The 18,439-nt window shown below is 32.3% G+C and overlaps 2 protein-coding genes across 2 annotated transcripts; one reads left to right on the top strand and one right to left on the bottom strand.

Moving 5' to 3' along the window:
- Positions 1–1,512: 1,512 nt before the first annotated feature.
- LOC114196004 (uncharacterized) lies at positions 1,513–2,804 on the bottom strand. Its single transcript, XM_028086475.2, has one exon. It carries the CDS (start codon positions 2,522–2,524, stop codon positions 1,910–1,912), a length of 615 nt encoding a protein of 204 aa, XP_027942276.1. The 5' UTR covers positions 2,525–2,804; the 3' UTR covers positions 1,513–1,909.
- Positions 2,805–7,722: 4,918 nt separating this feature from the next.
- Positions 7,723–17,291, top strand: LOC114162424 (ATP binding microtubule motor family protein). Its single transcript, XM_028046305.2, has 22 exons — positions 7,723–8,234; positions 8,329–8,528; positions 9,218–9,341; positions 9,431–9,525; positions 10,330–10,465; positions 11,032–11,097; positions 11,208–11,270; positions 11,454–11,504; positions 11,651–11,733; positions 11,824–11,962; positions 12,781–12,823; positions 13,114–13,268; positions 13,397–13,585; positions 14,246–14,355; positions 14,472–14,544; positions 15,061–15,167; positions 15,262–15,340; positions 15,453–15,559; positions 15,651–15,726; positions 16,369–16,517; positions 16,636–16,714; positions 16,874–17,291. Exons 1-22 carry the CDS (start codon positions 7,767–7,769, stop codon positions 16,979–16,981), a joined length of 2,700 nt encoding a protein of 899 aa, XP_027902106.1. The 5' UTR covers positions 7,723–7,766; the 3' UTR covers positions 16,982–17,291.
- The last annotated feature ends 1,148 nt before the right edge of the window (positions 17,292–18,439 follow it).

Raw genomic sequence — 18,439 nt, 5'->3', positions numbered from 1 at the left:
GCATGAGATTTTGTTGGGATTGATGTGAAGAATGTTGAAGAAGGAACGAGATTAACTTTTAACAAACCTTCGTCTCTGGAACAAACACAGTGGCCATTGTTGTTTTCTTCCTCAATGGCTTTTGTCTTGCCTTCCAACTAAATAGTGCACTCAGATAAGATCGGTAATTTCCTAGACTCAATTCCTAATTCCTAATTACTAAAAATACATTATTTATATATATATATATATATATATATATATATATATATAATTTGTACTAAAACAAAGTTCTGCATGTACTTTTTCCTTGGGCTGATTTCATTAAAATGACAGTGAATTTTGGTGCATTTATTGAACAATTATTAATTTGTCATGAAATTGGGATAAATGAGTAAATTTCATATACCAAGTGAGTGCTCAACCACCACAAAAACAACACCCGAGGTGTTGAGAAGAAACATCTCATGCATGCAATCATAATAATGAAAATGTGATTTTTTATTACCAAAATTACTTGGCATATCTGTTGGTAAAATGCTTAAATTGTGTTAAAAATACAGCAAAACTCATGGTTATTTATTCATTTTGATATTAATGTAATTTTCTTTTATGTGTTTCTTATGCATTTAAGGTGATATTCTCTCTCTATTATATATATTTTGGAACTATCTTTTTTAAGTTGAGTTAACTTTTCACTGCAAGAAAATCAATGGACATTACAACATATTTCTCCATCTGCAATAATGTCTGTCTGATCATGATTAACCAACACCAGTGGTTTATTCTTATTTTTAACTAATTTATTATTATAATAATTACAATAATTTTATACAAAATAAATTTTTAAGCAATATAATTGTGTATTATCTTCATCTCAATATATATATAGAGAGAGAATAATAATAGTTAAATATTAATATTTATATATTTTTTAGTAATATATACAAACTTTATATTAATACAATTTTTTTAAAGGTGACTAAGGTAAAGAAAAAAAAAAGAATTCAACTGTATCAATTATAAACTTAGAATTAAATTATCGGTATAAAATTTTACTAATATTTATGTAAAATTAGGCTAATTAAGAATTTGAAAAAAAAAATCAGACATCAAAACATGCAAAGAGTCTCATCTTTTGATTGTAAATAATTTTTTTCTAAAAATATTAAATCATACACGGAAAAATCGTACCCTTCCCAGATCTCACCACACCTTGCATTCAACCAATTTATGATATATATATATATATATATATATATATATATATATATATATATATATATATATATATATATATATATAATAAAGTCCCTCAATGCTGCTTATACAAAGCCTACTCTAACTGTTTAACAAGAAGATTACACGTTAATTTTAGTCATATTTCCCATTCTTAATCATTGCAATCAACACAGATTGTTCTGGCAAGAAGTTCATCATCTTCCAATTTTTCCTTCTCTATGAAGAAAAAACTTTCCAAATTCATATACACCGTGCAACTAAAAACGAGAAGAAAAAAGATGCAAATGGAAATTAAATAGAGAAGAATAATAATAATAACCTGATCATTTAAGTACACTATATGGAACTGACATTTTAACCCAAGCGGATGTTGCGTACAAAAGTTTACATCCAAAGAACTACCAAGCATGTGCATCCCATTCCAAAAAAACATAGGCGATGCACAACTTCAACTAACACAACAAAACAAAAAACAAAGCAAAGCAAAGCATATTCACCAACACCCCAATCAGCAATTTACCCTCGCCGATCTTTTTATTTACACATAATAACACTGTAGTAAGATAATAGTAGGTGCAAGCATCAAGTAACGTGACCCAACAAACTAAGCATATTCAAGATCATGTTACACACGATCGATCACGCAACCGGGAGAGAGGTAGAGAGACAGAAAGAGAGGTTTACAACGTCATCGGAGGCGTAGAAGTCGCCGGAGATTGTTGGTTGCTCCGTCGTCAACGCCACCACCACCGGCAGCGGCTTCCGCTTTGCAACCGAGTTTCGATCTGAGAGAAAAGTTGGGCAGCGGCAAACTACTGGGTGGCGGAGCCAAATTAAAAACGGCGGCCGAAACGACGTCGTTGACGTTTCCCATCCCCGGGAGCAGTCTGGGAAGGTCCTTGGGATCCGGTCCCCAGGGGTTTTGAGAGGCCACAATAAGAAACTGCGTCCCCGATCTCTTCTTCGCTTCCTCTCGCTTCGTTGGCTTCGATTTCTTCGGCGTCAGAGACTTGTCTCTGCTTCGAATGCCTCCGGAAGCGTGAGGAAGAGGAAGCAGAGGTGGTTGCTGTTGTTGTTGCAGTGGTTGCGCGTGGCGGTGGTGATTGAAGAGAGAAGAAGCTGAGAGCGGTTGAGAGTAGGAGAATGACATGGCGCGTGAAGGAGGAGGGTTCAAGAGACCTGCATAGGCGTCAAAATTCTCAGAGCGTTTATAAGAACTGAAATTACCTCCTCCGTTTTTCTTCTTCGGGGTTTTGATTCTGGTATTCTTGTTGGGAGCCTGAGGCGTCAAAACGGCGTCCATTCAGATTTAACGGATCAAACAAAACGACACCGAATTCGGATCAAACAGTTAATAGAGAAAATAAAAGAAGTTAAACAGGCGTTGATCTTCTTCAAAACAAACGGATCAGTTGCCTTTGAATTAGTTTACTGGAACTTGATCTCTTAAAATCAGATCAGGAACAACTTTATGATATAGTTATCATAGTTATCATAAACCATAAAATAAATATATGAACATATAAGAGACCCTGGCTTTTAGAAGAGATGGGTCTGAGCCACTCAGCGATTATAAACACGCTCCTATGCCTTTAATATATGGCAACACCAACTGCTCAAAACTTTTTTTTTTTTGCAGTGAAAGTTGGTGATAGGATATTTGTAATTATTTTAATAATTATTATTTTGTTTGGTGACGATTTCTCCTATATTAGTGAGAACCGTTGCGGTAATCAAATACAGTGGAATGGTTTGAAGGGCGGCAACCGCCGGGGCGTTGAGGACCGTTGGATTCCGTCTTTGTAAATATATATAGCCGTTGGGTGAAGAAAGCGATGTTGATAACTTCATCAGGGTTTTCCAAATTGATCCGAGACAGAGAACAGAGGAGAAATCCGAGCCATACACGTGGCTAATATTGTGGGCCGGGCCTTTTGATATTTGTTTATTGCCCCGTGACCTCATGTACCGGGAATAACTCTGTGCTTCCCAATCTCTTCTCTGAAGAAAAAAAAACAAAAAACTAAACTGCTTCGAGTTGGCTATTGTATCGCTATCTTGCTATATATATATTTTTATTTAAATATGTTTATGAAAATTTTAGTTATAATTATTGTGAGATATTTTGCCTTTTAGATCTCTAATATTTTAAAGTTGTCTCCTTTTAATCTTTACGATTTAATTTACAAGCATGTTTTTGTAAGTAAATCCCTAGCGAGTGTTTTGGTTGTCTAATCATAGGAAGCACGTTTTTTTTTTTACATGATATTATTTGTGTCGAAATTTCATTGAATAAAATAAAGCATTAATTAATGAGATCAATTAAAAAAATATAAGAAAGTAGAAATAATTAAGGCGCCTAAACATCCCAAATCATTTTGGGACCCAACGGCAGCAACAACAACATCATCACTGTTCCTCTTTCATGTTACATTATATCTTAAAAGATGTTAAAATTTGTAGTCAGCCATGCTATGTGGAGACAAAGCTCTGGAAAACAGATTCCATGCCAAAACCTTAACGATTTGTTTTGAACACCTGTTAGAACTCGATTGGTCCAGAGCAAGATTCGAATATCTTTGAAAATTTCAGCCACCTTTATCGTTAATAAAAGGCAACTTCAGAAACCTACAACACAAACCTTTAATTGTAAAATTATTATTAATTAATTTATTATTGTTATTATTATATATTAAAATCCATAAATTCATACTCAATTTGATCAATTCAGCTCATCTAATTTGCTATTTTGAAATTTATATCTAACTATTCGATTTATTGAATTAGTTAAATTTTAATTGTTCAGGTTCTAGCTTAATTTGGGTGGGTTATTCCATCTGGATCAAATCCTTTTCTTAAACGAACAACCATTTTTTTATTGGTTTATTTATAGTAATGAATGAAAAAAATAAATGTGTGCGGTTTTTTATGATATGATGTATGGTTTTACAGTTTACCATTAAATATCAACCAAACAAGTACACGAAAAATAAATGTGGATAGCATTGTAGAAAGTTTTAAAAATTCAACCACACGTATGTCTATAATTATTGCAAATTATATGTATACAGATCTAAAATTCAATATTTCAACTGTTTTATTTTTTGAGCATTTTTCCTCAACGACAAAACTCTAGTTCAACAATTATTTGTTTTCTAGTATATCAACTTATACAAAACATTTAATTTATTAACAAAATACTAAATGCAAAAAAAAAATGTAATAAAAGAGTTATTGTACCTTGAATCATGAAATTATAAACAAAGAACACGTGATTTTTGAGGCATTCGTGTCCTCTACTTATAAGGAAGTTAGAAAGACATGCACCCAAAAGCACTTTGTGAACCAATGTGATATATTGAAGATAATTACTGAAATAACTCTTTTAAAACCACAAGTAAAATGCATAAATGTGAATTAAAATTAAAATACAAAAATAATATAGTCTTGAAATTATTTATTCAAAGAGACAATATAAATATATTTATGATTTCATAGAATCATCATGCAGCAAACCAAAATTATTATTTAATAAATTAAGCGCTACATAGACAGTATAGATCTATGCCGTGAATTATTTTTCACTTATTCTTTAATTACAGTGATGTTTTTTCTAAAATAAAAATATACCACTTTTATTGCTACATACCACCTTCATGGTTTATAGAGTATCATTACACACTTTTTGTTCGATTTTTTTATTATATAGTGGGTCTCTTATATAACTATATATCTATTAACTTGTCTACTAATAAGGTTATATAGTTCGACTACGTTCTCTTTAAAAAGTAAACAAATAAATAAAAAATAGTGAAGTTAGTAATAAATTGGGTTAATGTAACTAGTTACATAAATTGTGAAAATAACCATAATAAAATTCATTAAACATATTATAGTTGATGACTGAGGTAGCAAAAGTATAATTTGGTGCAAGTGGGTCGCAAAAGAATGACGTGAGTTCACCGACCAATGATTAGATTTTCCAAGTCTACCCAACAGCCAGCAAAGACTCATTCATTTTTTCTTAATATTTTGCAACAATTAATATTAATTAAGTATTTAATCTACAAAATAATACTGACTAATTTTTAATATATATGATTTTATTTAGATTTACACAATAATAATTATATATTAATTATATTTTTAAGAATTATTATATATTTTTTAGATAATATCAACATTTATTTAGATGCATCAGTTTGATAGTCGTTTTTAAAAATATATCAGTTGGGTACCAAAATGACACATCTAAATATATATGAATTGGATACCTAAGTGATAAATCTAAATGAAAGTTAGTATCATCAAATTAATTAAACCTATTTTTTTTATTTTTTAATATATATGTATCAGTGTTAAGGTTACTTTCATTTATAAAATATTTGGGATAAAGTTTTCTGAAAAATGAACTTAAAAGAGGAAAAACAGGTCAATGAAAAACGTTTGTGACTGTATCTTAAAATAGAAACAATGATATAATATATAGTTTTAATAAAAGACTATTTTTTTTTCAGAATAAGGAATCTTGATTTTCTTCTTGGTCGGTTACTTGACTCGTGGCATCGTTGTCACCCGGCACACACTTTGAGTTTAGGTTAAGTCATTCTATAATTTTTTTTGGAAAACAGTTTTTTAGTTAATAGAAAAATACCAGCTATTTCTTAAATTCATGACCTAACTTTTCTTAAGACAAGTTCAATGTACTCGTACTAACAATTTCTTCAAATTTAAGCAATAAATTTATAGAAAAAAAAATCCAATTTTCTCGTTCCTAATGGTCCAGTTTCCCTCATTTAGCACGTTCCATCGGATAATAAAAAATTGAGAAATAAAAATCATGTTTATACTTGATACTCTTATATTCATATATGTTTGATTTAGTTTTCTGTTTCAATGCTAACCAAACAATTTTGTCTATTCTTAAACATGCATGAATTTGATTTAATTGTTATTATAAAGTTCTGAATCACAGTTTTCTTCATAACTTCATATTTAAAAGTTTAACACATAATAATAATAATAATAAAAAAAAAAACAACTCCGTGTGCCAATGCATCCAATTAATCACTATTACATGTATTACTACATAATAGTCTATTTATAAATATATACTTGAAATACGTTACAATAATTTTCATTAATTATTTTTTTTTCACATTATTAACTTTTTATTTAAGTATTAATAAACACATTTTGACCAAACACAATGACAAGTAAATTATATCTTTTCGAGTCAAAATATTAAATATAAAAAAAAAAAACCGCTGTTCCTCTTGACTAGTTTTACATAACAAACTACCTTCAAATGTTTTCTTAAAAGAATTGATAATACAAATATTTGAAAAATAATGTCTGTTTACAGATTTAATCCATATGAAAATATTACTATTTTCACGTGACAAATAAATATTTTAATTATTTAGACACAAAATTTCATTATTACGTGAAAATATTGTAATTTTTTAAACATGAAAATAGATAATGTTTGAACTAACTTTTTACGACTTGTTTTTAAAAATGCTACTCTTTAAACTAATCCCTCCTCCCCCATCCCTGTTTTACATAAAATATACATTTTCAATTCTATTTAATCCATTTTACCCTTAAAAGGTAGAAAGTTAAACAAAATACTTAAATTAAATTCATTGAAGGTGCAAAATAGAGTGAAGGAAAATAATAAAAGAATGCTACGTGCCTTGCTATTATTTATCTTTTGGGGTGAAGAGGCCTTTAAAACTTGAAACATCCCAAAGTTAAGTATTTCTTCCTGCACCTCCATGCTATACTTTTTCTCCACTTCCACCTCTCTAACCCATCTTCTCCATCCATCTCAACCTCATCTTTTTCTTCCACGTTTACCTACACCCCTTCTTCTTCTTCTCCATCTATTATTTGTTATTTTTATTATTATTACATGATAACAAAATCCCCATAATAGATTATATAGTCGTATAATGTAATAACATACTTAATTATTTATGTGTTTAACTTTCCACACACTTTTTTGTTTTTAAATTGGAACAGAAAATAAACACGTATAAGCACATCCACAATTACAGCATTTCTATTAACGCCAATGTAAAATGTATTAGTTTATGTACAAAATTAATATTTATAAATAGGATTAGTTAATTTTTTACAGTCCCTCATATTTAATACAAGAACACTTTTTGTATGTCATATCTAAATTATAACTTTAAAATCCGAGTGTTTTAAATTTGTTTCCATAATGAAAAACGCTGATATTATATCAAATTTAAAAATTTCTTTTTAAGAATAAAAACTATTTTCATCTTAAATATACGTCTTAATTTAAGATTTTTTTTAGAAAAATACTAAATTGAATGTTTTATATAAGCTTTTGAAAGTTTTATAAAAGTTTTTTGTATTCAAATAAAATTGTAATAAATTTTAAAAAATGGTGTGACAATTAGAGTTTTGAATTTTGAATTTTCAGTATGAACTAAATCATAAGTTTAAAAAGTGCCTACTTTTTTAATCCCCAAACTTCCGCTCTTTTTCGAGTTCAACGGACCAATACGATGGATTCGAACACTTCGCCACCGTGCCCCGGCACCATCACCGTTCGTCGGAACCCTCCCCGGAGAGCTCGCGCCACTCCCAAAATGACGCCGAAAAGCTTCGACTTACCCGAAATATCGGCATTTCCAAACGACGGCGTTTTGCCGGCACAAACGCCACAAAAGCCCTCAACGTCACCGGAGAACGAAAACCTAAAGGTTTTCCTCCGAGTTCGACCCCTTTCCTCTTCGCCCATTCAGGCACCCCGCGTGAGAGGTAAGAGCGCGTGGCCTCAGAACCCCGTAAAGAAAAACGTGCCCCCGGCGGGGGCTAAAATTTCGAAGAGCAAGACCTCCAGCACGTGTATAACGGTCAACGACTCGCAGTCAGTGACGTTATCAACTCCCGTTAGCTGGCATGAATCGAAGCGAATCAAATCGGAGACTTACGGAGGCTTCTCGCACGTTTTCTCTTCGGATTCAACTCAGGTAGTGATGTTCTCCCCATTTTCAGTTTTTCGTCATTCACGTTTGCTCTTCTTCTTTTCCTTAGCTAACAATAGCGGTGTGATGGAGAATTTAGTTTCAAGTGTATGAGAGAATGGTGAAACCTTTGGTGGATGAGTTTCTTGGGGGTAAAAGTGGAATGCTTGCTGCATTGGGACCTAGTGGGTCTGGGAAGACTCACACCGTGTTTGGAACCCCTAGGGATCCTGGAATGGTACCTCTTGCACTACGCCATATTTTTGAGGACGCTGAGCCACATGTCAAACAACCATCTAGGTACTGTGCATTAATTCCGATTTATTTGTTACGTATAAACTTAAGTTAAGCAGAGTATCAATGTTCGATTATGAGTTAGGATATAGCATGCCTTGTATTTGATTACAATTACAATTAATTGATGTCAAACGTGATATTTGAGAGCAATAGATATCTAATTGCTGTAGGATAAAATCGAACGCAGATTCACGATCCACATATCAACTGAAGTTACTTTGAATAAGTTCTATTCTTTCCCATTCTAAACCTACGTCCAAACCTATGAACACCAAATCAAACACGCACCAAGTTCCTGTTTGGTTTTATATCGAGTTATCCAAATTACATTGAAATGTTAGCTAATGAGATATAATGCAAATGATCACATGTTTGATTGTGTCCAGAAATATTTGAGTAGAAGCAACTTTAACTGACTTCTGTATTGGATAAGAAGATTTTATAATTCGTTTCTCTGAATTTGGTTTTACTCGTGCATAAATTGCTTCACTTCAAAATCAGTTTCATTCAAAATCAAATTTGCAGATACTGAGCCACACACACTAAGCTTAGCACAACATTCTTATCACGGTGAACATAAACATGGTAGTACGGTGTCAAGATTTAGAGTTTGAAAAACACTCTGCAACTTTGGTTCAGTTTGTTGTTTGATTGAATGAAATGTCAATTTTCTGCCATTGTGTAATTTGCAGAACCTTTTACATGTCAATATTTGAGATATGTTCTGAACGGGGTAAAGCAGAGAAACTGTTTGATTTGTTATCAGATGGAGGTGAAATAAGCATGCAACAATCTTCTGTGAAGGGATTGAAAGAGGTATAAAGCTACATCTGTGTATTTGCTTTTCCCAGTTGTGTGTAAGATGACTGATGTTGATTTTATGTTTGTTGTGATTGTCTGAACAGGTTCCCATCTCTAATACGGAACAGGCAGAGTCCTTGATTGCACAAGCAACACTTAGACGCGCTACTGCAATGACAAACACTAACAGTCAGTCGAGGTAGGATGTTGCATAGGGATGTAGGAATGTCTCATCTTTCTCTAAAAGAATATAAAAATAAACAAAACGAATGCTAATAACACCTCTTCGAATGTTCTTTGTATCACAAGTTAAAATGTACTAAAAACCACAACGTCACAAGTGAAACTCATTAAATATGAAGTTAGACCTATATAGTTTTTGTGGTTTCTAATGATAGGAGAGTGTTTCAAATTATATTATAGGGACTTGGGTATTAGGGGTGTGACAATGTTGCTTAGTGTGGTACTTAAATCTTGAAATTTTCTTATCTAATGAACTAATTTTCTTGGATTGAAGTCCTCTCTTGTACCTAAGTCCTAATAATGGGTGCTTTATTTAGGTTTGGACTACGAAAAGGGTTATTATAGGCTGATTTAAGGTGTAAAATAGATAATTGTATATGTGTGAAGCCATCAAAAAGAGATAAGAATTATCATTGGGTTAGTTTGATAGAGTGAAAGCTGCGAGAGCTCAACTTTCATGGGCAATGCTATGATAGAGATGTCAATTTTCAGGGGTTGATTATCCCTGAAGTTTTACTTGAATTCAATTAGTTCCTATCGTTGACCTTTTAGGATGGTAAACCATAGTTGGTTTCATCCAGAAATTGGAAGAAAAGAAAAGGATTGACCATGAAGTGCAACTGAGTATTTATTCCGAATAAATGAGCTGGAAGTAGGTGGTAAGTTTTGTTATACAGATAATGACTTGCTAGTAGCTTTGGGATTATGCAACAAATAATGTAATATTAAGGTTTTTATTTCTTCTCTTTTGTACTTGCAGCCGCTCACAGTGCATTATTAACATTTGTGATGCTCCCCCAAAATGTAAAGGGGTGGTCAATCCTAAGTCAAACAGTGCTGTTTTGACAATCATTGACCTTGCTGGGGCTGAAAGAGAAAAAAGAACGGGGAATCAGGTTCTTTTCGTTTTTTCCTTACTGTTATGAGTAAATAGGCTTGATTTGGGGGTATTGTGTTGTTTTCATTTTTGGAATATAATATGAATGATCTCTTACATGTCATATCATTACCCTCTTTGTTGTCTTTTGTATAACAGATTTATTATCTTTTGTAGCCGTTAGCTTAGAGAAATTACCGAGCCTTCATATTCTATGAACCATGACTTTTGTGCTCCAATAAGAAATTGCTCTTGATTTCTATGAATTTTACTTCGGAGGTTTCACAATGTTTGAAAAGTATAAGCATTTACTAATTGCTAGAGTGAAATTCTTCAGTGTCTGGATAAACTTTAATATTTTAATATCTAATAGAAAGGCAAAGCCTCTTAATTATAATATATTTGTGTGCAATTTCAAATAACCAGTATGTCATCATTTCTTAAATCCAATTTGCACGTTTTACTAGGATTTTTTAGTGGGGTGAGTTGATCCTTGCGTGAATCTGCATCTTGCCTGGAATAATATGGGTTGGTTGCTATTGTATTTTTTTTACTCCATCTGAACCTTTTTCTGTGATGTTGTAGGGGGCAAGATTGCATGAAAGCAATTTTATCAACAACACATTAATGGTGTTTGGCTTATGCTTAAGAGTATGTTGCCTATACTTCTAGCCAAGAATCCAATTTGGAAAAAAATGAATATATTTTCTCTTCTGCCTTTACATTCCTCTTACTTTATGAATTATTTTTTCTGTTTTAAGTCACTATTGGAGCACCAAAAAAATCGCAAGAAACCATTGCAGAAGCACTTCCAGAGCTCCATGGTATTTTTTTTAATAATGTAATTTTTATTTTTTTTATGTACTTTGTTTGTCATTTGCAAATTTTATATCAACAAAAATTGGCTAAAAGCTTATTCACTTTATCTGCTTAGGAATGTCTTTTAGTCAATGAAATGAGGAAGAGTTACTACTTAACGAATTTTACTTTGTTTAACGTTATTGCAGTTAACCAGGTACCTGCGAGATTATTTGGAGGGCAAGAAGCGCATGTCCTTGGTATGTATATACTTTTTTCAAACTTCATTCTCCAAGCTTATCAAAGTTATACTTACCCATATGGGGTTTTCCTTTCATGAGAATCATATTCAAAATCATCAATTTTACTAATCCCTTTTGTTAAATTTTACTTCTTATTTCCATAGATTTTAACCGCAAAACCTGGAGAAGAAGATTTCCTTGATACTTCTTACCTACTGAGACAAGCTTCTCCTTACATGCAGATCAAGTGAAGCTCTTCATTTTCATTGCATGATCTTACTTGGATTTCATGTTTTCCTCTTATTGATTTCTAAGTATCTATATTCGTTTCTGTTAGGTACAATGAAGTTGAACAATCAAATATAGTTCCCAAAAAAAGGCATTACCAAGGTTCGTCAATAATGGATGATTCAAAACTATCTCCTTTATCAGAAAATTTGAAGAGAATGAGACTTGTTAGTGAACATACCGAGCAGGTTTTCTTCTACATCCTAGCTTGAATCCGTGTTTAAAATAGAAAAGCTTGTTGAGATTGTCATAAAAATTGCATTTGAATATGTTGCACGTACATATAAGAAATGGTATATGAATAGGTAGCATAAACATTCTTTTATAGTGGATGACATTGACATTGACCTCTTAGCATAAGCAATTTTTCTATTTGAATAGGTAGCGAGGTTTTATGAACTTGGGTATTACAAGCCAATTTAATTTACATCTATAAATGATCAGAAATCTGAATGAAAAATATTCAGGATTTTGTTAACGTGAATTTTTAGAATTAAGAATGTGTATGTAGTGAAGACAAAAAAAAAGGTGAATCAGATGTTAATTCAAGAAAAGGAGAATTGGGACTTGGCATATGGGAACATATGGTGGAGGGTCATTGTTTAACATTTAGATATACTTGGTGGTTTAACATGAATAAATTAACATTGTGCATAGAGAGGCTTAAATAGATTACACAAAGGTCAGAGAACTCCATCTTTGTGTTAAGTACATTGAGTTTGTGTGAAAGTAAATAGTTCTTAGCATGGTGTGCTCATGACTAATTATGATAAACTTTGCTCTTGACTGTTGATATACCCTGTATACTTTGTGTGTGCTTCACTTTCACCAATTTTGAAATCTGTTAATGATCATCGTCTTCTCATTTATTTGTATGAACACATGTTTGTTGTTAGGATGTTCCATTTGTGGAACCATCTTAATTGTAGATTGTGGACTGAATAAACTTTTTGTTTTTATTTCAGTTTTACTTACTAATCCAATTTAAGTTTTTCTTTTCCCTCAGAATGATAAAAACATTGCCGAAGAAAGGGAGAACATTACAGAAGGTAGTACAGGACATCTAAAAACTGTGTTAAATTTATCTCTTCTGTTTTTTCCCTTAACGGGAGGCTACGCAACAAGGTCAAGGATAGCATGCATAACCCAATGCCTTTCCTTATAAATATCAATTTGAACATTGGACCTTCAAGAAGAAGGACCCAATGTTCAAACATTGGTGTGAGATTTAATTTATTGCATTCTAAAACTAGGCAGTTCTTGCATTGTTCTAATTTAGAAATTTTCGATCCTTTGGTCTGGTAATTATTGCCTGGGTCCTGACCTTGATTTTGTGCAGACTCTTCGGCACTCGGCAAATTAGATGCCAATAGTTCTGTCTCTTTGAAGTCAGAGTTTGATAGTCAAGTCCCGAGTGAAAGAAGCCACATTATTATGCAGAATTTTGCAAAAGTTATATGGAATGTTCTGAAGCAATATAATTCCAAGCTGAAGGTAATAAGAAAAAGGAAGCACGTTAAGATGTCATTAATTTGTTTTCTCTTTCATTAGAGTGCTGTGACTGTGGTGTTTGTTGGCAATCCATGTATCTGCGCATAATGTATTTATTTTTTCATAATCAGGTTGCAGAAATGGAAATAGAAAATCTCAAAGAAAGCATTGCGAATGAAAAGACAAAATACTCGGAGATAGAAACACAATTGAACGAGTTTAAGGCAAATTGTACTTGCTGCAAAGTAGATAATATAAAAAGTGATCCTGAAGATTGTTCGTCAGTTAGTCTGGTTCAACCACATAATTCAGAGCAAGAGGTTGAGTACAGTTTTCCTGAATTCCTGCTTCCTTGTATGAAGATTAGTGAGGTTTTCATATATGCAATTTCATTGCTCGTTCACCTTAAATATGTTCGTCAAGAGCTGATATTCTGGATGGGGTGCAAGGTCACTGTATCAAATAACTGCTGAGCATAAGGGGAAACTAGGCTGTCAGCTCTGGAAATTAGTTGTATTTTAACTTCACTATATGCAATAATTATTTTTTATTAGTATTTGGTAACTACTTAGCGCAAGTGCCAATCTGCTTGAACTATATTTGTTGATTCATTCCTGATTTTGCTGTTTCAATAATAAATTTAGTCTGAGAATGGGTTGATTTGACATGAAATGATTTCATGTAGTGGAAACCTATGTTACCTTGAACGTAATAATTGGCTAACCTGTTTTTCTGGCTCTTACTTCCTTCTCACATGTGGTTATTGCTAGGTAATGGTTTAATGTTTTGTTAGCGGGTTAATAGGCTTCGCTTGATTAAATTAACACAATTATACTACTAAAATCATCCCATCTAATATGTGAATACTTTGTGCATATTATATGAAATGAATCACCCGCTAGCTTTTTTCTTCACCAAAAATATGTACAAACTTTAGTCAGATTGCAATGTTATATGTAATTGGTTTCCATTCTTTCCAGGAAACGTTTCATGCAGAGTCGTCATTTGTGGCTAGAGTTGACCAGTGTGATGAAGATGGGCTCGTGCTCAGTACTTCCTGTACGCAGTTATGTTCTGAAAACTCAGATAGGTTAGTATTGTTGTGAACAGTGTAGTCGTTCAAATGTAACTCCCGGTTATCTTTATTGGGTTTGGAGTTTCGACAAATATTCTTATTCCTAAATTCTACCTGGTATAATAATACAGGGAGACTTTTTCCTTGACAAAACCTGAGCATCATAGTGCTTCGGAGGTTGATGATGGGAGCAAGATACTTAGTGTGAGTTGACTTTTCCATTTGTTTAATACGTGCATGTGTCTATTTCCTTGTTTTAATTTATTGAAGGAGAAGTGAACTGTTGATTTGCTTGTATTATTGTCTCCATATGTCGGGTTCGATAGTTAAATGATGAACTGTGCTTTTGCTCGAGAATGATCCTCCATATTGTTAAGGAATTGAAGTTGACGTAAAATAAATCATATCAGCTGCAAGATAAGTTAGCTTGAATTCATAAACTAACATGTTTCCCAAATCCTACTTTCCTCTATCATATAGTTTTTGGTTTTCGTTTTAATGTCTTGTTTTTAGTTAAATTAGGCTTCAGCAGATCAGAAAAAACTGTTATACTGCTTGGTGTACCTCATCTGGTGTTTGAATTAACTTAGCTATCATACTTTGTGTATTTATTTGGGGAGAAGGTTCATCCGCAGTTCTTTCTTGCAACTTTGTGCAAGCTGTATTTTTTTTGGTGAAGTTATCATGTATGCATTTAATTTGATTGTTCATTCTTTCTAGGAACCATCTGATGCGCAGTCATCGTCTGAGGCTAGACTTGACCAGTCCGATGAACAGCCTACACTGGGCACTTCCTGTACACAGCCAGATGCCAACATGTCAGATAGGTTCGTATAATGAAGAATGATGAGCCCACGCATTTTTTCTTGGCTTTGAACTAGTACACTGATTCCTTAATTCTTGCTTGTTGTAATGTTATAGGAAAATTTCGACCTCCTTATTAAAAGCTGAGGACCATAATAATGCTTTGGAGGTTGAGGCTGTGCGCAAGAGATCAAGTGTAAGTTGACATTCTGTACGTTAAATGAGTCAATTCGCTTAACTTTACAATTTATTTAGAGGATCACCCATTAGTTGTTTCTTGAAAATATTTGGTTGTCCATTCTTTCTAGGAATCATTTGATTCGCAGTCATTGTCTGAGGTTAGACTTGACCTGTCAGATGAAGAGCTTACACTTGGTACTTCCTGTAGACAGTTAGATTGTGAAAAGTCGGATAGGTTAGTATTATGAAGAATGATTGGTTCATTTTTTTTTTCTTGGCTGTGGAACTAATTTACTCATTATTTCTTGCTTGTTTTGACGTTACAGGGAAATTTCTATCTCCTTGTCAAAAGCAGAGGATCATAATGCTTTGGAGATTGAGGCTGTTCGCAAAATACCAAGTGTAAGTTGAAATTCTTTTATGTTAATGCGTACGAGTCAAAATTTTATACGTTGCTTCATTGAAGGATGGATTGTGCCTTAACCGAGTTCAAATTTTTCCAGTTCAACGGTGAACTAGGGTTCAGAATGAGTGTGCATATAGTTCAGGAAATTAGGTTGACATGAAATAAACTCAGCTAGTGAGAAAGCTCGGTTAGCTTGATCTCTTAATATATTGTTAATAACTAACTACTCGGTTATTTGAAGGATTGGAAACGCACTAGTTTAACTCAACAAGGATCAAACAACGAATTAGTTTGTCACAAAGGTGTGGTTATCATAGTTTAAATGCTAATTAAAGGTTCATGAATATTTTTATATATTTACCAAAAAACCTAGATTTTTATAAGTGATATTTTTTATCTGGAATCTAAATAATGATTATAAGGGAAATGGAAATTGGGTGGGGATGGCGGGATTAAATGTGTTTCTATTGTTCGTCCAATTATAGCTTTCTAATTGAATTTTTGAGTGATAAGTCAACCTTTGAAATGATAGGTTTCAGTCAATTTGGTGTCAGAAATTACAAAAAAATTGCATTGTTCATATTAATTGAACATGAAAATCATACATGACATTTGTTTCCCTTTTTTTTGGCCTTTAGGAATTATTCGTTTCGTCATCATCGACAGAAGATGACAAGTTGGATCCTTTGTCTCCCAAAGATGCTTCATCTACTAAAACAGACAACCTTGTGGATCCACTTGGTAAGATTGGTGTCGATATCTCTCGCAAACCTCCTAAGCCAAAAAGGTCAGTGGTGTACTTCTGGTACAAGAGTATCGAGTGGTGTTTAACATTTTAACATTGAACATTTTTTTCCACAGCATTAACGAAGTTTTCATTTTTTTTTTCTGGTTGTCGAAATCAGGACACTTATGCCTTCCTCTTCCATGCTATCAAGGGACTTGAGTACCTTTGATCTGTGTGACGAATCTGAGAAATTAAAGGTACCATATTCAATTTAATATTTGAATTTGTCAATTCAGTTTCAAATAAAGCGCACACGCACGAAATTACAAGCCTTTATCCAACACTATTATGTTAAAAGAGTCCCAGAAAGGACAGTGAATTAGGAGTAAACACACAACACTGTTGTGCATTTGCAGGGGAATCGGGGCACGAGGAAGTTATCTGCACATGAACCTCAGAGATCAAATGGAAGCATCTCTCTGCTCCACTTGCTGCACGTTAGAAAAAACAATCTTCATCGCTAGCTTAGCGATTTAACCCTTTTTTGTTTCTAAGGAAAAAAGTAAGGGATAGATATGTCAAAGTTAGTTTTTTGCTAGAAAATCTTGTTTTTCTTGTCATCACAATTCACAACCTTCGGTTTTAAGTTACACTGCACAGGGTAACGTGTATATGTTGTGTATATTCAGGTCAAAGTTGTCTGAGAACAAAGATATAAGGAATACCAACTTTTATTTTACCTATAGTAATATTACAGAATGTAATGCTACTATGAACATATTAATTAATTTAAAATCTTAAAATATAAATATATTTGCTCAGTATATGTAAAAACTGTTCAAATGTAATTGTGCAAGAGGTTTGGAATCGATCTAACTTGTTACGATTAAATATTTGATCTTTTTTTTCTTTCATTATTTCTCCTGACAATATTTGATTTACTACTTAAAAAAGTTATACTACCTATTGACTAGCTCATGGTTTTTTTGTTTGCTGAGTTGAAAGACGGTTTCTAAACCGTTACCATTAATTTTTCTTTTCAATTTATTAAGGGTGTGTTTTTATGTGGGTGATAATTTGAGGGAGAGGGAGATGATCGATCTGAGTTGATTAAAAGGTGATATTTATGTTGTTCTTTTTTATGGATTTGAGGATGATAGCGGAATAGATTTGAGAATGATTTTTGTGAAAGTTTGTGAAAAAATTGACTGACATGACTAAAAAAATTAAATTTAATAGATGAAAATGTATAATGATCTAATTATCTTTGGTGTTAAAAAAGTATAATAAAATGATATTTATATAAGTTGTAATTAGTTTTTCATATTTTATTATTATAAATAAAAATATTATAGATATATATTAATTGAAAAAAAATTAAAATATATTTGATTTAGAAAATTAAATATTTTAATTAAAAATAAATAAACATTTCTAACCATACTATTAATAAAAGGTCGATTCCAAGCATGACAAACGCATATTAGTGAATGAATGGAGTAGATTCCACAAAACAAAACAAAAATTATAAGGGTTAATGCATGCATGGCTGATGAGTGAAATGGAATAGATTCCAAAAAAAAAAGAACCGGTTAAATTGGAAGCTTCAATGGGTTGAAATCAGATCCAGAAAAAAGTTAACAGGTTTCACTGCGAAAACAACCACAAAAGGGTGATCATGTAAATGGTCTTGATCACTCTCTAATCTCTGCACCTCAGAGGGGTGAGAGCGCTCAAATAAAGTATAAATCACAAATTAACAATTTTCACATAAAACTTATTCAAGGAAACTTTAAAGCGAAATTTATTTATTTATTTGTTTAATAAAATAAATAGTTAAATAACTTATTTTTATTTAAAATAAAAAAATATTCTCAAAATAATGATTAAAAATATATTATTTTTACAAAATTATATATAAAGATGTAAATGCATGTATACAGTAGATGCGTTTTGGTGGTATTAATTAATAAAGGTTCCTT

The sequence above is a fragment of the Vigna unguiculata genome, chromosome 9 (genome assembly GCF_037176805.1).
Source record: "Vigna unguiculata cultivar grain cowpea cultivar isolate G323 ecotype 2 chromosome 9, ASM3717680v1, whole genome shotgun sequence".
In the NCBI taxonomy this organism is placed as follows: domain Eukaryota; kingdom Viridiplantae; phylum Streptophyta; class Magnoliopsida; order Fabales; family Fabaceae; genus Vigna; species Vigna unguiculata.
This window is presented reverse-complemented; position numbering and strand designations above follow the sequence as displayed.

Coding starts and splice junctions, on each gene's coding strand:
- LOC114196004 (XM_028086475.2), bottom strand. CDS start 2,524: ATGGACGCCGTTTTGACGCCTCAGGCTCCCAACAAGAATACCAGAATC.
- LOC114162424 (XM_028046305.2), top strand. CDS start 7,767: ATGGATTCGAACACTTCGCCACCGTGCCCCGGCACCATCACCGTTCGT. Junction 9,342..9,430: donor CTGTGAAGGGATTGAAAGAG/GTATAAAGCTAC, acceptor TTGTCTGAACAG/GTTCCCATCTCTAATACGGA. Junction 13,269..13,396: donor AATATAATTCCAAGCTGAAG/GTAATAAGAAAA, acceptor TTTCATAATCAG/GTTGCAGAAATGGAAATAGA.